The following is a 17371-nucleotide window of genomic DNA, read 5'->3' on the forward strand; positions in this document are numbered from 1 at the left end:
GCTGAGCAGAGAGCCCGATGCGGGACTTGATCCCAGGACCCTGAGATCATGACCTGAGCCGAAGGCAGCAGCTTAACCCACTGAGCCACCCAGGCGCCCCCAAATGGATTCTTGATTACACCTATGAAATATTTGCTTGTTTGGCTTAATTTTCACATGTCCATTTATGAGATCTCTGCAAACAAGAGATAAAGCTTCAAGGTCCAGGAATACTTCCTTTTATCACAACTGTGACTCCAGCTGACATATTTCTGATAAAAGCTTCCTTCCTTCTGTTCATTTGTCACTGAACAAATACAGTGTTGGAAAAGACCTCAAAATACACACAAAATCTGATTGCAGAGAATACTGGCCATCCCATCTATCTTATGTTTATTTCTGGTAGTCCAGGATATAAAGTAGGCCAGGTGTAAAAGAGGCAAGAGATACTGCGGGAAAGACAGGGTAGCCCATAGGACAGGTCTAAGGTACATTCAAACAGCTGCTCTTTCCTAAGATTCCAGCTCCCAAGAAGTCACAAATCCTGGTTCCTAGCCAGCTCTCAATTTCTGAAGACCAAAGATTCCATTTTAGCCCACTACAGGTGAAGCAAACTCCATGAGCCTACAAACTCCACATGGACTACATCTTGAATCAAGATTGAAGGACCCAAAGGAAACGTAATCTAGTAAATGGGGTTCATTTAAGCACCTCAGTCAAAGCCACAATCAACTTTCCCAACTGCTTTTTGTTCCACGCAATAAATTATTCTGGTTTCCTCTCTTCCCATAGGTTCAACCATGCAGAGGTAAAACCCCAGACTACTTACTATATATTACTACTACTTCTTGTCAGCACGGAAATCGCAAAAACCACCGGAGGCTTCAAAAGACTTTCCATCATAGGATACCAAGCATCCAAGATTCTCCAACATATAATCATTTTTGCTGGGACACATCACCTTAGAATTCAAACAAAAATCCAACCACCTGACATGATAGTCTTATCCTCCCCCAAAACCCCCAGATAACACAGTAAGTCTGCATTTGTTTTTTTCTTTTAAGATTTTTTTTTTTTTATTTGACAGAGAGATCACAAGTAGGCAGAGAGGCAGGCAGAGAGAGACAGGAGGAGGAGGCAGGCTCCCTGCTGAGCAGAGAGCCCGATGCGGGACTCGATCCCAGGACCCTGAGATCATGACCTGAGCCGAAGGCAGAGGCTTTAACCACTGAGCCACCCAGGCGCCCCAGTAAGTCTGCATTTGAGGCTTAAAGAATTGTTGTCTGAAAAGGAAGATACTAGCAAAATTCCACACATTCAGGCCATCACCAACTCAAAGAGTCCTCATTCACAAGCTAAATGAACTTTCTTGTTCTGAAAAAGCATATAACCCTCCAGATAATGAAGCAGATACATCATCAAGGAGTAAAAAGTTGTGAAATGTTCAAAGATTCTAAGTCAGCACTGTATCCTGAGTCCGGAAGCACAAGTGTGATTAAAAGGTCAGCATTCCTCCTGCTTAGTCAACAAAAACACCCGACTGCCCCATGCCGCAATGCTTGCTAAATAAATCACCAGGATGGAGAGTATAAGGATTGCACCCCTCCATAAACTTTCCCCCATTCACCCACCTCCATCCCCTTTCCTAAAGGAGTATTCAGAGTACTGCTTAGCACCACAGGCCAGCACTGTCAGTTTTTGACTTGGTCCACAGATGCCAAAATGCCTAGAAGGAGGGAGACTTCAGAACTATCTGACCTTAGGCATATTAATTTTTCTGCTTCCCAGTTCCTTAGGTACCTCCTGAGAATCCAATTTAAAACCTTACCTATTCTCAAACAATGGAAGTTTTAAAACTTTCTTTCGTAGATTTCCATAGAAACCACTGCATCACATACCCAAAGTTTCAGATAGTATTTCAGACCCAAAGTACTTCCCTACCAGATTAATTCTTACAAGGATTACAATAATCTTTAAAAAGGGGGGGAGAGGTAGGAAACAAGCACTGCTCCATTTAGAATGCAAATTTTTAATTGTTTAAAAACAAACAAACAAAAAAACCAACCTGAATGCTATGGGGCCTGGGTGGCTCAGTTGGTTAAGTGTCTGCCTTCAGCTTGGGTCAGCTTGGGTCTGGTCCTGGGGTCCTGGGATAAAGCCCCATGCTCAGTAGGGAGACTGCTTCGCCCTCTCTGCTCCTTTCCCATGCTCGTGCTCTCTCAAATAAAAATCCTTTTCAAAAAATCTGAATGCTTGCTAAAAGAACCTGAAAAAGGGAAAAACTGATACAGAATCCCTGTGCACTTCCTTACCTGTTTATCACCTTTACAGCTGGGGCACCTGATACTACTACAGAGCAATTCTGCAGAGCTCTGAGCTGCGAAGGACCAATTCTGATCCAAATCTTACTTATAACTCACCCTGGTACAAGATACCACCATCTGCAAAGCTCCTTCTACAAATGGTTTAATGGCTTACACATGGCAAAGGGTACCCACCTATGTGACTGAAGAACACAGAAAATACTTACACAGGATGTAGTAAACGTTATGGTGACAAAAGACTCCAGTTTACACTAGCAACATACAACCAAAATGCCAAGACAACACAGTGGGAAGAAATTATCTCACAGCAATTCTGTTCTGCTAGAATGAGGGCTAGCTGAAGAGCCATTTACACTGAACTACTTTGGATGGGGGCACTATTGTTGAGCACTGGGTATTATACTAAGTGATGAATCACTAGATTCTGTTCCCAAAACCAATGTTACACTGTATGTTAACTAACTACAACTTAAATAAAAATTTGAAAATAAAAAACAAAACCAGTTTTGGGGCACCTGGGTGGCTCAGTGGGTTAAGCCTCTGCCTTCAACTCAGGTCATGATCTCAGGGTCCTGGGATAAAGCCCTGCATCAGGCTCTCTGCTCAGCAGGGAGCCTGCTTCCCCCTCTGTCTCTGCCTGCCTCTCTGCCTACTTGTGCTCTCTCTTTAGAAAAAAAACTAAAATAAAATAAAACCAGTTTTGTACACAGGAGGAAGTTGGATACGCTAGCACATGCGACACCAATTTGTCTTCCCTTCAAACTGTTTCTTTCTCCTAAGGCTTTTGCTTTGTAATCCCTCCCACTGCCTAGGAACTAAGACCCCTATCAGGGAGGAAGGCAACATGACACATTATCCACTAATGGTCTGTTAACAGCATGGAGCCAAAACAGCAGCCATGAAGCCTGCCTTGTAAACCAGATTTTCATTTTGATCACAAGAACCAAGAAGCAGGCTATTTCAGCTAGAAAGGTATGCACACCTTGCCTGGCCCAATACTCATTAGTGAGGAAATAAATTTTAAAAAATGCTCAGCTGCAGACTTACGTAGTTCTGAAAACAAGACTCACATGATCATACTTGTGAAACACACTCTGCTACTATTTCAATTCATAAGAAGTGCTCTAATACCATATCCTCCTCCAAAGCCCTCTTCATGGTTCAAGCAACTGCTAACTCCAAGAGTTTGTTAGTTTTCCTCCATCCTGAAAGGTAACCAAAACCTATTTGTTATCTGCATTCAATTCTAGCTTTTCATCATAGCACTGGTGCATGAAAAGCAATTCAATCAACTCTAAGCAATGTATGAGCTCTGCTTTTACAGGTATTTGTCACATCTCCTGCCTCACTCCCCCCACACCAACTGGGTCTCCCCTTCTGCAATTCAGTCCTGCCGTTATCATCTTAGTCCTCAAAGATAACAGAACCAAAGGCTTCTGGAAAACTTCAGTCTACAAACACAGTAATAGTTATGGAAGTCATACGCTTCTAAAACTAGATAAAGGGCTGCAGCAAGTGATCAGATTTCTACCACTCATCTTGGTGAGATGGGACCCAGAGGGACCCATCCCTGCTGACACCAACCATTCTAACCAGTAGTCTACCAACACACAAGCTGCCCACGGTAGAACACCGCAGACTGCAGGGCATTTGGAGGCTACGTAGCCCCAAGTTCCTAGAACAGGAACCGAGGCTTGGAAGAAGGTCAGTGCAGCGCACTCAGCGAATGGATAAACTGAATCATCACTTCACAAAGCTGCAAGCCCATCTATGAACTAGTCAAATTCCAACAAGCAACCAGAAAGAGATTAAGTTCAATTACTGGCTTAAATACATTAATTTAAGAAATCCATCTATGTGCCAGATGCCTGAATTATTTTCAAATGAATTCACAAAACAAATGGGTTAAACTGTATGATCTGTAATGATCTTGCAGCAGAGAAGGTCTACTAGGAGGCAATAAACCAACACTACAGAGGAAGTAGCTCCAACAAATCCATTCAGAGCTCAAGTCCTTTGCCTCCCCACCAAGGCAAGGCTGCTCCCAGCAGTTTCTTGGTCTACCAAGTCCAGGGCCCTCTGAAACAAACCTGACATTTTACACATTAGTCACCTTAACGAGCATGTTTAGAAACATTAACCACCATGGCGGCTTAGGCAGCACATATACTGCAAACATTCACTGCGTGAGCCTCCTGAACTTACTTTATGATCAACCCAAGATGAAACAGACACAGATTTGAGAATAAAAAGAATTTACCTTACCACCAATGATGTGGTTCAGCAACATGGGCAGAGAACTATCTGAGGTTAAGCTTGTGTCATCTAAATTTGAGACACAAATCATAGCATACAAAAAGAGAAGGCTCGTGGTGGTATTTCTTCTGCTTTGAGTCAGAGGTAAGGCACATTTCCCGGATCATTCAGATACAAAGACTGCAACACCAGCTTTTCAAAATTTTATCATTCACCAGCTCCCTGTATCCATTAGCACAATGTTCAAGCTTTGTAGTGCTCTCCATGAAAGGTTAAGTGAAAACCTTGGAAATTGGTGACATCTGCATTTGTACTCTTCACAATTTACATGGACCCCAACAAAAGTAGTAAACCATAAACTCTTCAGGCAGAAAATGCACACTGTAGGCAACTATCTTGAGAAAATTACCCTTTCTCTCCAGACCATAGTAGTACCTTAAAAGTTACACCAAATTTGTGAAAAGAAAAGCAGGAGGGAATCAAGCCAAGGACCCAATTTCTGAAGTGAAGAAGTTCAGCTACAACTTAACACACTCCCTGCTGTGTATTTATGGTTTGCATTTGGGGTGTGAAACAGCTGATGATTTCCACATTCCTCTTTTAGGGTGAAGATCTCTTTTAAGAGTTAACTCATTGGCCAATTATAAATAGGTGTTAAGAGGTAAAGAAATAGCTTTTTGGAAAGCTAAATCATGCAGAGAAACTTCAATTTATACTTGTGAGAAGTTTGCCACATTCATGTGAGACAAGATGTCCTGCAGCTGTCTTCCTGCCGTTTCAAAAAGTAAAGGCAGAATTTTACAAAGCTCTGAAATACTTTCCTCAAAAGAACTGGGTTCATTAGAAGTTAGGCTGTTTCCTTAAAATACTATCTAACTTCACTGCATGAGCCTTTCACACTGGTTATTTGAAGAATTCGGAGTACTAACCTACAGAACTACTCTTGCCTAATTTCTTCAAGCATTCAGGCCCTGACAAAGCAAGATGTTCAAAATGCAGGGTATTATACCAGTTCTAAACACAGCACACTTCTCAGTGAGCTTACATCATGGCCCACAACGCTCTGAGAGTGCAATGTCAGAGCCCCCAGCAGCCTTAGTTTCCACAGTGGCACTGAACTCCACCATGGTAAACACAGCTGCCCCTGTAACCTTCAACTGCCCTGAACCTGCTGAAGAAATCCACCTTTTTCCATCTTTTTTTTTTTTTAAGATTTTATTTATTTATTTGACAGACAGAGATCACAAGGAGGCAGAGAGGCAAGCGGAGAGCCCGATGTGGGGCTCGATCCCAGGACCCTGAGATCATGACCTGAGCAGAAGGCAAAGGCTTTAACCCACCGAGCCACCCAGGCGCCCCCTTTTCCATCTTTTGATACGATTCCTCAATACTGGTGAGAAAGCTAATTCCAAAGTTGGTCAACAATGCTTACGTTTTTATACAGCATTATTATTTCCTTAGAATTTATCAATCCTAGATCTAACAAAATTTGAAATGGGCTTACTAAGTATTGGTCTCCTTAACACAACCTGACCCACACATCTCATACCATCTTAGGAAGAAAAGTTACCAAGTGATTCTAAAGGGACATTTGATAATTCATAATTTTACTCTCACTACTGGAGGGAAGGGAATCATCACCCAATAGAGGCCAGGGATACTGAACCCCCTACAACGCACAGTACAGTTCACCACAACAAAAAATTATCAAGCAAAAAATGTGCACAGTATTTAGGTTGAGAAGTCCTGCTTTAAACCAAAGGTCTGGGGCACCTGGGTAGCTCAGATGGTTAAGCATCTGACTTCGGCTTAGGTCATGATCCCAGGGTCCTGGGATTGAGTCCCACATCAGGCTCCTGGCTCAGTGAGGAGTCTGCTTCTCCCTCTCCCCTACTTATGCTCCCTCCCTGTGTCTCAAAATGAATAAATTTAAAAACAAAAAACAAACCTCTGTATTAAATGTTTAGGTTTTACCAAAGGAGAATCTCAAGGTATAGAAAATTCTCCCTTGACCATTTCTTCTCACAGCCAAAAAAAGGAGAGCAGATTATGACTTCTAAAGTAGTATTCACAAATAAGGATCCTAAGACACACTGTACAAGTTACTGATCCAGAACTAAGGTGTGGGCAGCTCCAATTAAGTCATACTTCTGGCGTGCAGTAAACTAAGAGAAAAATGAAGTCAGGCATTTGGTATAAACTTCAGTCCACAAAAATTAGTAAATTTGGACTTGCTATAGTATTTTTAAAAGTTCAATATTGTTCCTATAACAAACTATAGGTCACTCTTCACCCAAACTGAAAGAGAACAGTGTCCCTACAACTTCCACACCAGTTTAAAAAGACACAGGGCAGGATTAAGCCCCACATAGGGCTCTCTGCTCAGAGGGGAATCTGTTTCTTCCTCTCTCCGCTGCTTCCCCTGCTTGTGTTGTCAAATAAAATCTTTATGCACAGGACACCTGGGTAGCAGTCTTAACAGCATCTGATTCTTGGTTTCAGCTCAAGTCATGATCTCAGGGTCCTGGGACTGCACCCTGCAGTCAGGCTCCAAGCTCAATTAAAATTCTATCTCTCCCTCCCGCTCTGTCCCTCCTATTCATGAGGTCTCTCAGGTAAATAAAATCTTTAAATGAAATAAAAACAACTAGCTGCAAACCAGAGTAGCACCATAAACATTAATGACTGGCAGAGGAGACACCACTCAACCAAAATTCACAAAACCAACTACTGAAGGGCCAAGCTGTAATAGCTGTAGACAGAGAAGAGTATCACCTCACAGCTTTCCTTATGTGTTAAACTTAACTGGACCCTGGTAGCAATTTATTATTTACAAAAAAGTCCAGGGGCACGTGGGTGGCTCAGTGGGTTAAAGCCTCTGCCTTCGGCTCAGGTCATGATCCCAGGGTCCTAGGATCGAGCCCCACATCGGGCTCTCTACGGAGAGACTGCTTCCTCCTCTCTCTGCCTACTTGTGATCTCTGTCAAATAAATAAAAATAAAACCTAAAAAAAAAAAAAAAAAAAAAAAAAAAAAAAAGTCCAACAGGCAATCAGGACCCACATTCAACTTACCCTAGGTTTGCTAGACTAACAGGAATGAGATTCATCAACTTAAAAAAGATAGACAATGACTCTCTAAGCAGAAACTCACATATGCTACCCACCTATTTTAATGACCTTTTTACAAAGGGAAGGCCCAGAAAGCCTAAAAAAATAAATACAGAATGACCGAAGGCCAGGATAACTATTTTTGCAGGAACAAGGTTCTGCATAATCTCCAATTTTTCTCTCCTAACCCACAAAAAACTCCAAGACACTACAGAACTCTGAAGGAATAAGGTATCTCGGTACTAGTTTATCATGATGGTAACGCCTAAAATGCTGTCAACGTTTTAACCTTTTCAAGAGCGACTTGGTGGGCGCCTGGGTCCTGGGATCAAGGCCTGCAGGAGGCTCTCTGGTCAGCAGGGAGCCTGCTTCCCTCTCTCTCTCTCTCTCTGTGCCTGTCTCTGCCTACTTGTGATCTCTGTGCCAAATAAATAAAAATCTTAAAAAAAAAAAAAAAAGAGCGACCTGGTAAAACCTTACTTTTCTAAAAATCAAAATACAATCTTTCCTGTCAGTAGAGAATGAGTTAAAAAAAAAACAAAACAAAATTTATCATGTATCTCTTTTCCTCAACTGCTTTCTGGGAAAGGAGACAAATCCTAACACCCCCAACTAACGGATGTAACTAAGGGGAATTATCAGGCTACCAGATACAAACTAATACCCCTTTTAGTTTTGCTGAACAAGCTGAAAAGAGTACTTAACTGCACGAGCATTCAAAATCCTCAAGTCAATTATGTTCCCTACTTTACTAGTGATCTAAACCCCATCCTTATCCTCATGTAAATCCCAGTGAGAAGTTCACATTTAAGACATTTGCTGTAAAAACATAAAATATTTCACTTGGCTAACAAAACTGTATTATGGCGAGAAAATAGTTTGCCCAAGATCTGAATTCCTGTTCTCATTTTTCCCAAACTCCCTTTTCCTGAACAGTGAAAAACACCTATACTTGATCCACAGCTGTGGATCACAGATTAAAAAGGCAGAATGAGGGAGCCTCCTTTTGAGGCTCAGTTGGTTAAACCTCTGCCTCCAGCTCAAGTCCCAGGGTCCAGCTCACTGCTCAGCAGAAGTCCCGTCACCTTCTCCCTCCGCCCCTCTCCACTATGTGTGGCTCTTTCAAATAAATAAAATCTTAAAAAAAAAAAAAAAAAAAGAAGCAGCAGCAGCAGCAAGACGAAGCCAAGAGTTAGAGTGGTATTATTAGGCTTTTTTATTTCCTGATTTCTGTAACTTAATAATTATGCTGTATAATCCTTTCCTGTATCCACTAAATAAGGCAGGAAACAGCCTTTATAACCCCCAGTTCTGTCGGAGCATGAGTGGTGGGAAAATTATTTTAAAAGCCAGCTACAATACAGTGCGGTAATACAGGAAGGTCAGTTGAAGGAGTTAAGTCCTTTTAAATAGCTATATAAAACAGATTCTGGATCAAGAGATGAGGTACCAGATTGGGGGGTGGGGGGAAACTACTGTCAATATTCCTATTCAAGCATCTGAACTCCTATAAAGAAAACTACGGCTACAGTATTCTAGAAAGAATCATTATCTCAAGCTCCCACTTTCGGTTAAACAAAGAACACTTTGCTTCAACTCTCAAAAATATAAAAAGTACCCCCATCAAGACCCTACGCTCACACACCAAGTTGCATTTCAGTAACTAACGCGGCAATGATACCCCTGCTGGAAGAATCCAGCTAGCTGTGTTTCACTTGGCTACTTCCTAGATGGAAAACAGTCTCTCCCCACGTGCTGCGTGGACCAAAGGCTGCCTCTGACTTCTGAGTAGATGTAATGCTATTAAGATGCCTTCCAGGTTACTTACACTTGACAATGCTTTGTATTCTTAAGGGTTTTTTCCCCCCATTTTCTGTCAGAAAAACTTTCATGGTGATGATTCCGCACGTAATGCGTCTCGTACCCACCTTTATTAATTACGAAATTAGCAAGTGTAAAAGACCAATGAGAGACCCCTCTCAATCTTTAATTGGCCACAGTAACCCGAACTTATTGCATTATCTTTTAGAACTCAAGATTTAAGGGGCATGGGGATAGCTTACACAAACACGCAAGTTTTTAAAAGGAAAACTAAGTTTAACAAGTATTTCAGTACCTACTAAAAATGATGAAATTCCCGCAGTGACGCATTTGGCGTTTATAAAGTTCTAAAGAACACGCTTCAGATTTGATTTGATGGAATTTCCCCAGTATTTGGGCCAAAAAGCTTTCCCAAAGAGGGGGAGGGGAGCGGGGGGGGGGGGGGGGGAGACTGGCAGTTCGAAGGCAACAGAACCAAAATATGCCATTTACTGCACGTCAAGTGCATTTCACGTTCACCGTCGAATCCTTAAAAAGCCAGAAGCTTTCCTAACTTTTTACGGGAGAGTACTTTCTCATGTCTCCAGAGAGGAGCTCCAAAGACCCGCCAAGCGCCTTCCGTACCCGACACGCGGGCGTGTGCTAGCAGGGACCGGTCCCGCGACACGGGCTCTCGCCTCGGGTCCGCAACCCTCAAACAGGAAGGAGCAAAGGGCACGCGGGGTCCGGCGGGAGCCTCCGCGTGGCGGCGGGGGGTGGCCTTTGCGGAGAAACAGGGCTGCACGAGCAGCCCTCAAGGGGTAAGGGAAGGAATGTAGGGCTCCAGGAGGTCGGCGTGGCCTCCCGTCCTGGAGCATGAGGGCGAGGAGGGCCTCACCTTGCTGCGGTCCTCCTCCTGCTGCTGCAGCAACTCGGGAACCGCGGCCATGGCGACGCGGGCCTCGAGCGGGGGCCGCCTGGCTGTGCGAGGAAAGAAGAAGCTGGGCCGCCACCGCCTCCGGGGAGCCTCTCAGGGGCGGCCGCGGCCCCGCCTCCGCCAGCCTCCCTGCCCGACGGCGGCGGGAGGCCTCTGGATTCCGCCACCATCCCAGCAGCCCCGGGAAAGGCCAGCAGCGCGACACGTGCTCCCCCAGGGCGGCCTCCCCCGTCCCCGCTGCCGTCCATCTTGGAGCCGGGCAAAAAAGCTACGCGTGGCCTACCCTCGCTCCGGGCCACGCGGAAACCACCAACCGCAGGGCCGCGACAAGGACTCGGAGCAACGTGAACCCTCTCAGCAAGGTGCGTCTCAAGAAAGCCCACGCTTTAGCGCGGGGCAATTTATTACTCAGCCAGAGTTCAAGATGGCGACGGGCTGTGACGTAAACAAGATATCGTGAGAGCGTAAGGGCGCGATTTGACAGAACGCGCGCTAACTCCGGAGGGGAGGGACTCCCCAAGGATCGCGGGAGTGTCTACGGCGGTGAAGGAGAGGCTAGCAGCAAGGCGTCAGCGCCGCGGTGCATGTGGGGACCGCCGCCCCTTAGGCGGGGCCTAACTCGATCTCTGAGCGCGGGACCGGGGAAAGTACGGGTCTGGAGAGGTTGTGGGCGCGCTGGAAGTTGAGTGAAGTCTGGTGGCTTCAGAGGTACCTTTCCTGGCCGAGAGCTGGCTTCTGTTTAAGCTGTTTCTTCCCTAATCCTGATTCCCACAGCAGAGGCCCCAGCCGTCCGGTCCACATGTAGGGCGTGGTTCCAAATGTAGGGCGGAGCGGGAGGCCCCAGTCTTGGGATCACGATTATGGGCCCCGCTGACCGCTGCTTACCCGCGCTTTCCTGGTGGGACCGTTCGGAAGCTCAATTTCCGAGTCTGTAAAACCGTGTCGCAGAAGTAACCACCTTAAAGGGTGCGAGAGTTTAGTGAGAAGTCTTCTCCTGGAATACTTAGCAAGCAGGGAGCCTGGTATCTAGGTAGGGATCAGTGGTTCACCTTGACCGTCGTGGCCGCTATGGGACGGGCTGAAGCATTCTCTTTTTCTATATGTCTCACATGCCTCCCTTCTTAGGTGTCCCGAGTCTTCGGATTGAATATTAGCGACGTCTTGCCCCAGGCTGTACTATTTCACATTTAACAAGTACTGGTCGTTCTGCCTATTAACGAGAGTCTTTCTTTGGAAACAGCATTGTCCATACATGTCGGAAAAGCTTAATGGACGCAGGTTAATGTGCCTTACCGTACTGATACAGTTTCCATTTTAGCCGTTCAAATATTTAATGCATTTGGTATCTAACTCCACTTTTCTCTTTAATAGGAGTGCAAAGATAAAAGGCCCTCAACATTGCAAGTAGACTAGAGGGAAGTGAGAAAGCATCTAAAGATGAAGGCGTTTCAGACCATCTGCAGGCAGCTTAGAAGTTCAAAGAGGTTTTCTCTAGAACCAACCGCCCATGTGGATTTCTCCACTTCCTCTTACTCATGCAGCCGGAAGAAAAAAGTGAATCCTTATAAAGAAGTGGACCAAGGAAAGTACTCTGATTTAGTACAATCTGTCTTGTCATCCAGAGGCCTTGCTCAGACTCCAGAATCATTGTTTGAGGAAGATAATTTACTTTATGGACCTGTGAGTAAGTGTAAGCCCCCTAAGCAAGATGAAGAAGCAAGAGTTCCACGAAACTGGTGTCCTCTCTTCAATCCAGAGAGAAGCATAAAACTAAACGCAACAAGTACTCCTACAGTTCCTTTGAAAATCCCTTTGCAAAGAAATACAACACGTAGTGTGACCAAGATCCTTCAGCAGACCATGACATCAGAACAGCTTTTCTACTTGGAGAGGTGGAAACAGCGGATGATTCTGGAACTGGGAGAGGATGGCTTTGCAGAATATTCTTCAAGTAATTTTCTCAATCCTGGTTCTGTATGGTTACTGTGTTTTCTAGACTATAGAGCACCAGGGTCAAAAGAGTGAGGGTGTTTTTGACCTGAATTAGTGAGGCGCTGCTTTCAGATGATAAGTAGCATTAAATAGCACTTAATCTGTATTAACTCAATCATCATAACAACCCTATGCAGCATATACTATTATTCTCATTTCAGATGAAATGAAACTGAAGACAGAGAGCAAGTAGTTTGACTAAATAATGTAGAAAATTCTTTTATAAGCTGCAAACTTAAGTATTAAAGTTGCCTGTTTTCTTTGATTAAGGAAAACAGTCACCTGATAATGGAATTCTACTTGTTTGCTAGGCTTTCTCTTCAGAATGCAGTGACTACCCCTGGCTCTACTTATCCTCATTGACATGTAAATTTAAAGACAAGGGGTAAACCGGAGCACATGATTTGTATTTAGATTTTGGTAAACTGAAATAATCTGATGCTCTTGTTTAGTAACTGAGAACAAATAAACTTAAGCTTTCAACTCCTAATACTAACTTCTTAGATGAGGAGAATAGCTTCCTTAAAACAGGCTTCATTCAAAAGCAAGGTGAAAGACCATTGGCACAGGTGAATTAGCTGGTCCCATCAGGATTATATAGTTGTCTTCTATTAAAGCTAGGTTTTTTTGGTTGATCATTCCTTAGCCCATGCTTCCCCGAGAGCAGTACGTATACCCCTAGTGGCTGGTAGAGAGCACTTTTAATTTTGAGAGTAATGCACCAATTTTGTGGCACCTTAGAAAAAACTGTGTGTGGGTAACACATTAAACATGTCACATACGTTAAGTATATAGACAGCACCTGCGTATGTCAAAAACTGGTCAAGGTCCTCATCCTTTAGAACATTCCTCAGCTGTGGTGGGAGAAGACTATATGCAGGAGCTAACTGCCTTTAGGTAATAAGTAACAACCACTAAGCTATTTTTTGCTTTCTAAACAAGCAGCATAAAATGAAATCTGATGGCATCTTACTTTTCATATTTTGTACCACTAGGATTTAGACTTGACATTGTTTCCTCATGGGAAGTTGTTTTTGATTTTCCTTGAACCTGGAATATCATAGTTTGTGGGGATGCTGAAATCACAGATAAGTAAAGGCAGAAATCTGCTAGGAGTTTGGGAACCTAGGACTTTGTAGCCCTTGGCTCAAAGTAAAAAAGTACTCTGGAGGCCTCCTTGATAAAGGAAAGGAATTTCTGTTGGGAATGTGAAGGTGCTTCACTATCCCAAGCAGAAATAAAACAATGGTTGTTTTCCATATAATTCACTTTGTTGATCTAGATTATTACTCTGACGTGTTTCTCAGGATCAATTTTAAGAAACAGGCAGAAGCACTTTTTTTCTAAGGGGCAATCACGTGAGGATTAGGGTCATGCTCCCCCCCTACCAATAAAGAAGGGAAGAAAAGGAAGAAAAAGCATGTCATAGCCCACTAAATTGATTAATGGGTCAGGAGAGGCAGTTTTTACAATACGGTATTGGTAAATTCTTTTCCCCCTGCTCTTTCCAAAGGCTAGAGCATAGAGATGTGCCTGGAGCTGGTGTTCTCAACATTTGGTCAATTTCTCAAGTATCACTTTACCTTTTGAAGATTGCCAAAGATAAAAAAGTCCAACTTGGTTTATGAAAAATAAAATTTAAAAAAAAAAAAAGTCCAACTTGGATTTAAATTTAAGTGTTGATCATAGTGGGAAGGGGTGGAGGTTATTTTTTCCAGTTTATTACTAAAAATTGTTACTTTTTAATCTTAAAATGTTATCCATCCTGCCAGTTTATCAGTCAGAATCTTGGAGACTCATGGATTTTTTTTTTTTTTTTTTTCTCTTAAATGCACGTTATATACTGGGACTTGAAAACATTTCATTTTCATTCCTTTAATTTATTGAACGAATATTCTGATGATGCTATCTGCAATAAATCTTGTGCTTTTTAAAATTTACTTAGGGGCACCTAGGTGGTTACTTGGTTAAGCATCTGCCTTTGGCTCAAGTTATGATCCCACCATCCTGAGATCAAGTTCTGTTTCTGGCTCCCTCCTCAGTGGGGAATCTGCTTCTCCCTCTCCCTCTGCTCCTTCCCCCTGCTCTACTTGCTCTCTCAAATAAATGAATAAAATCTTAAAAAACTAATAATAATAAATAAAATTTACTTTGACAAATTCAATCATATTTAATGTTCTGAGCCTTACAATTGAAGGGGACCCCAAATCTAGATTCCGTTATTTGTTGCCTATTATATGTGAAGGACCTAGCTAAGGGTTAAGTCTGAAGTAGAAAATTGTTTATTTGCTTGGCAATTGATAAAACAGTTTGTTTTCTTCCTGTTTTGACCATGTTTGTGTTCTGCCTCATTAAACTTGTCTGTAGATGAATGCTGTACTTTTACCTAGATTTTAATTCCATCTGTCTTAAATTTCTTGTAGGCCTTTCACATACAAATAAGTCCAGTTGAGCCAAGTAAATTTGGAGTATAATAGCTCAGTTCTTCAGTTGAATGTCATTTAACTCTCCAAGTAATTTCCCAGAAGTGATTCTATTTTTTGACAGTGATAGAACTGACCTTTCAAAGTCTTGGTAAAAGAGAATTTGACAAATGTAATATATGCATTGAAATTACCTTACTAGATCAGATTTTCCTAATTTTCTACGGGTCTGTCTCCATGCATATATATTTCCTACTCTAATCCCTAATTTTGCCTTCCTCGTTCTGTTGTATGATGGACTGGAATTGAACATGGACTCTGGTGCCAGGCTGCTAGTCTGCCTTTTTGCTTTGGGGCAAAGCATTGTATAGGCCTCATTCATTAAACTGAGAGTCATGATTGTTAACCTTGCTGGGTTGTTGTGTTTGAAAGTTAAATAATATTTTGAAAGCACCAAGGCCACTTCTTAGCACAATGCCTTCTTTTTGTTTCCTTCCCTTGTCAAGGATGAAGTGAATATGTACAATTTCTTGGATTTGTTTGTATTTTCTTAACTTAAAAATGTATGAGGATATACAGATACCAAATCATGTTGAATGCCTGAAATGAATACAGCCTTATATGTCAATTACATATCCAATTTTTCTTAAGCATATGAGGAAAAATTTCAGGATAGAGCAACTGTCTTAACCTGTTTTAGTCTCCCCAAAAAGTGTTACGTATATCCTCTGTTACGTATATCTTCTGTTACGCAGAAGAGTGTTACGTATATCCTCTTACCCCCAAGCCCCAAAACCTGCAGTTTGTTTTTAATTTGTATGTGACTTGATTTTTATTCCTTGCCATTCATTAGGCCTGTTAGTGAATGGATTCCCCCACTATGTTTATTAATTTGGTGTTGGTTGTAAAAAGAACTGTGAACAGAAGCACAGTTCCTTAACTTTCTAATGATTATTTCTCATAACCAGTTAAGTTACTAAAATGGATGCTTAAATTCATTATATGATACACTAGGTGTTGCCCTAGATCTTCAACTGTAGCTTTGGCCTGATTCTACTAGAAATTATTTACTTTGATTCTTTTTATTGTTCAAACTATTTTAAGTCCCTTTACTTTTTTTTTTTTTTTTTAAGATTTTATTTATTTATTTGACAGAGATCACAAGTAGGCAGACAGGCAGGAGGCGGGGGGAGGCAGGCTCCCCGCCGAGCAGAGAGCCTGATGTGGGGCTTGATCCCAGGACCCTGAGATCAGGACCTGAGCCGAAGCCAGAGACCCAACCCACTGAGCCACCTGGGAGCCCCTTAAGTCCCTTTGCTTTTCAAAGTACATTCTTAGATTTCACAAGAGGCTAAAATGTGGTATCTTAGCAGTTGTCACTTAAAGATAATTCATATAATTTCTAATTTTATTGTTCAGAGGTTTTTAAGTATTTGTTTTTTAGACTAACTTTGTTCTTGTTTGTTTTTTCCCCTGATTTTCTTTCCAGACATATTTTTACAAGGGAAACGGTTCCATAAAGCCTTGGAAAGCATACTTGCACCTGAGGGGGACTTGAAGGAAAGAGAAGAAAATCTCGAATCTGGATATATTGAAAGTGTCCAGCATATCCTGAAAGATGTCAGTGGAGTGCGAGCTCTTGAAAGCGCTGTTCAACATGAGACCCTAAAGTATGTAGGTCTACTGGACTGTGTGGCTGAATATCAGTAAGTATTAGATTTTTTTTCTATCAAAGTGTGGAGATAAAGTAATGTGGGGTGGAACAGATGACGCCTGTCAAACACTATTTTTTCCTCTGAACTCCTGCTTCAAGGTACAGCCCTGTGAAGTCAAAAACCTCTATGATACATAAAAGAATTGAGTATGGGGCAGGAGATAAGAGATACATGGGGAAGAGCCTCATAATTCTTGTAAATTTGTGTTCTAGAATCAAAGTGTTTGGTAGAAAAAAGGTATAATTTTTCCATATCCAGCATGTTCCTCCTTCCCTACTCCCAAGCAAGCTTCTAACCACTAGATCCGATTTGATGGGGCACCCAAGTGGCTCAGTCGGTTAAGCGTCCAGCTCTTGATTTTGGCTCAGGTCCTGATCTCAGGGTCATGAGATTGAGCACTGGGTCTGGTGTGTGCTGAGTGTGGAGTCAGCTTAAGACTTTTCTTCCTCTCCCTCTGCCCCCACCCATCCCCCTGCAGCTCATGTGCATGCTCTCTCACTCTCTTTCTCTCTCTCTAAAATAAATAACTTTTTTAAAAAAAGATCCAATTTGATTCCCGCATTTTCTTTCCCATTTCCCTAAAAATAGCACCTTGATTTGTTAGCCCTGAAAATCATTTCTTTTCCTGGCTTCCAGGTGGTGGTTGACATGGGTAGGGACTCTGAATTTACTAAAGCTTTCTGTGATTTTTAAATTGCTGCTACGTTACTGTTTTTCCCACTTATTCCAGATTCCAAGGGGAGCTGTAACCTGCAGATACCCTATTCCAAAAATATATATATATATATATATATATATATATATATATATATATATATATATATATATATATATG

At 42.4% G+C, this 17371-nt stretch overlaps 2 protein-coding genes and 1 pseudogene across 5 annotated transcripts in view; 2 read left to right on the forward strand and 1 right to left on the reverse strand.

The window, feature by feature from the left end:
- LOC111141570 (sorting nexin 5) overlaps window positions 1-10807 on the reverse strand; it is a 29125-nt gene extending 18318 nt beyond the window's left edge. The window contains exons 1-2 of one of the 3 annotated variants that reach the window (XM_022494213.1): window positions 10690-10745; window positions 10368-10450 (exon numbers count right to left, since the gene is read on the reverse strand). In XM_022494213.1, the coding sequence (XP_022349921.1) occupies window positions 10368-10418 (51 nt within the window). In that variant the 5' untranslated portion in view covers window positions 10419-10450; window positions 10690-10745. Of the gene's footprint in view, window positions 1-10367; window positions 10451-10689 lie in introns of all 3 variants that reach the window. The other 2 variants (XM_022494214.1, XM_022494215.1) reach the window with 2 other exon arrangements.
- Window positions 10808-11057: 250 nt separating this feature from the next.
- LOC111141595 (mitochondrial genome maintenance exonuclease 1) overlaps window positions 11058-17371 on the forward strand; it is a 17780-nt gene continuing 11466 nt past the window's right edge. Inside the window, exons 1-3 of one of the 2 annotated variants that reach the window (XM_022494262.1) lie at window positions 11058-11114; window positions 11778-12357; window positions 16311-16527. In XM_022494262.1, the coding sequence (XP_022349970.1) occupies window positions 11844-12357; window positions 16311-16527 (731 nt within the window). In that variant the 5' untranslated portion in view covers window positions 11058-11114; window positions 11778-11843. Of the gene's footprint in view, window positions 11115-11661; window positions 11685-11777; window positions 12358-16310; window positions 16528-17371 lie in introns of those variants that run through there. The other variant, XM_022494263.1, reaches the window with a different exon arrangement.
- LOC111141468 overlaps window positions 17185-17371 on the forward strand; it is a 5954-nt pseudogene continuing 5767 nt past the window's right edge.

The sequence above is a fragment of the Enhydra lutris genome, unplaced genomic scaffold (assembly GCF_002288905.1).
Source record: "Enhydra lutris kenyoni isolate GAN:26980312 unplaced genomic scaffold, ASM228890v2 scaffoldscaffold6, whole genome shotgun sequence".
NCBI lineage: Eukaryota > Metazoa > Chordata > Mammalia > Carnivora > Mustelidae > Enhydra > Enhydra lutris.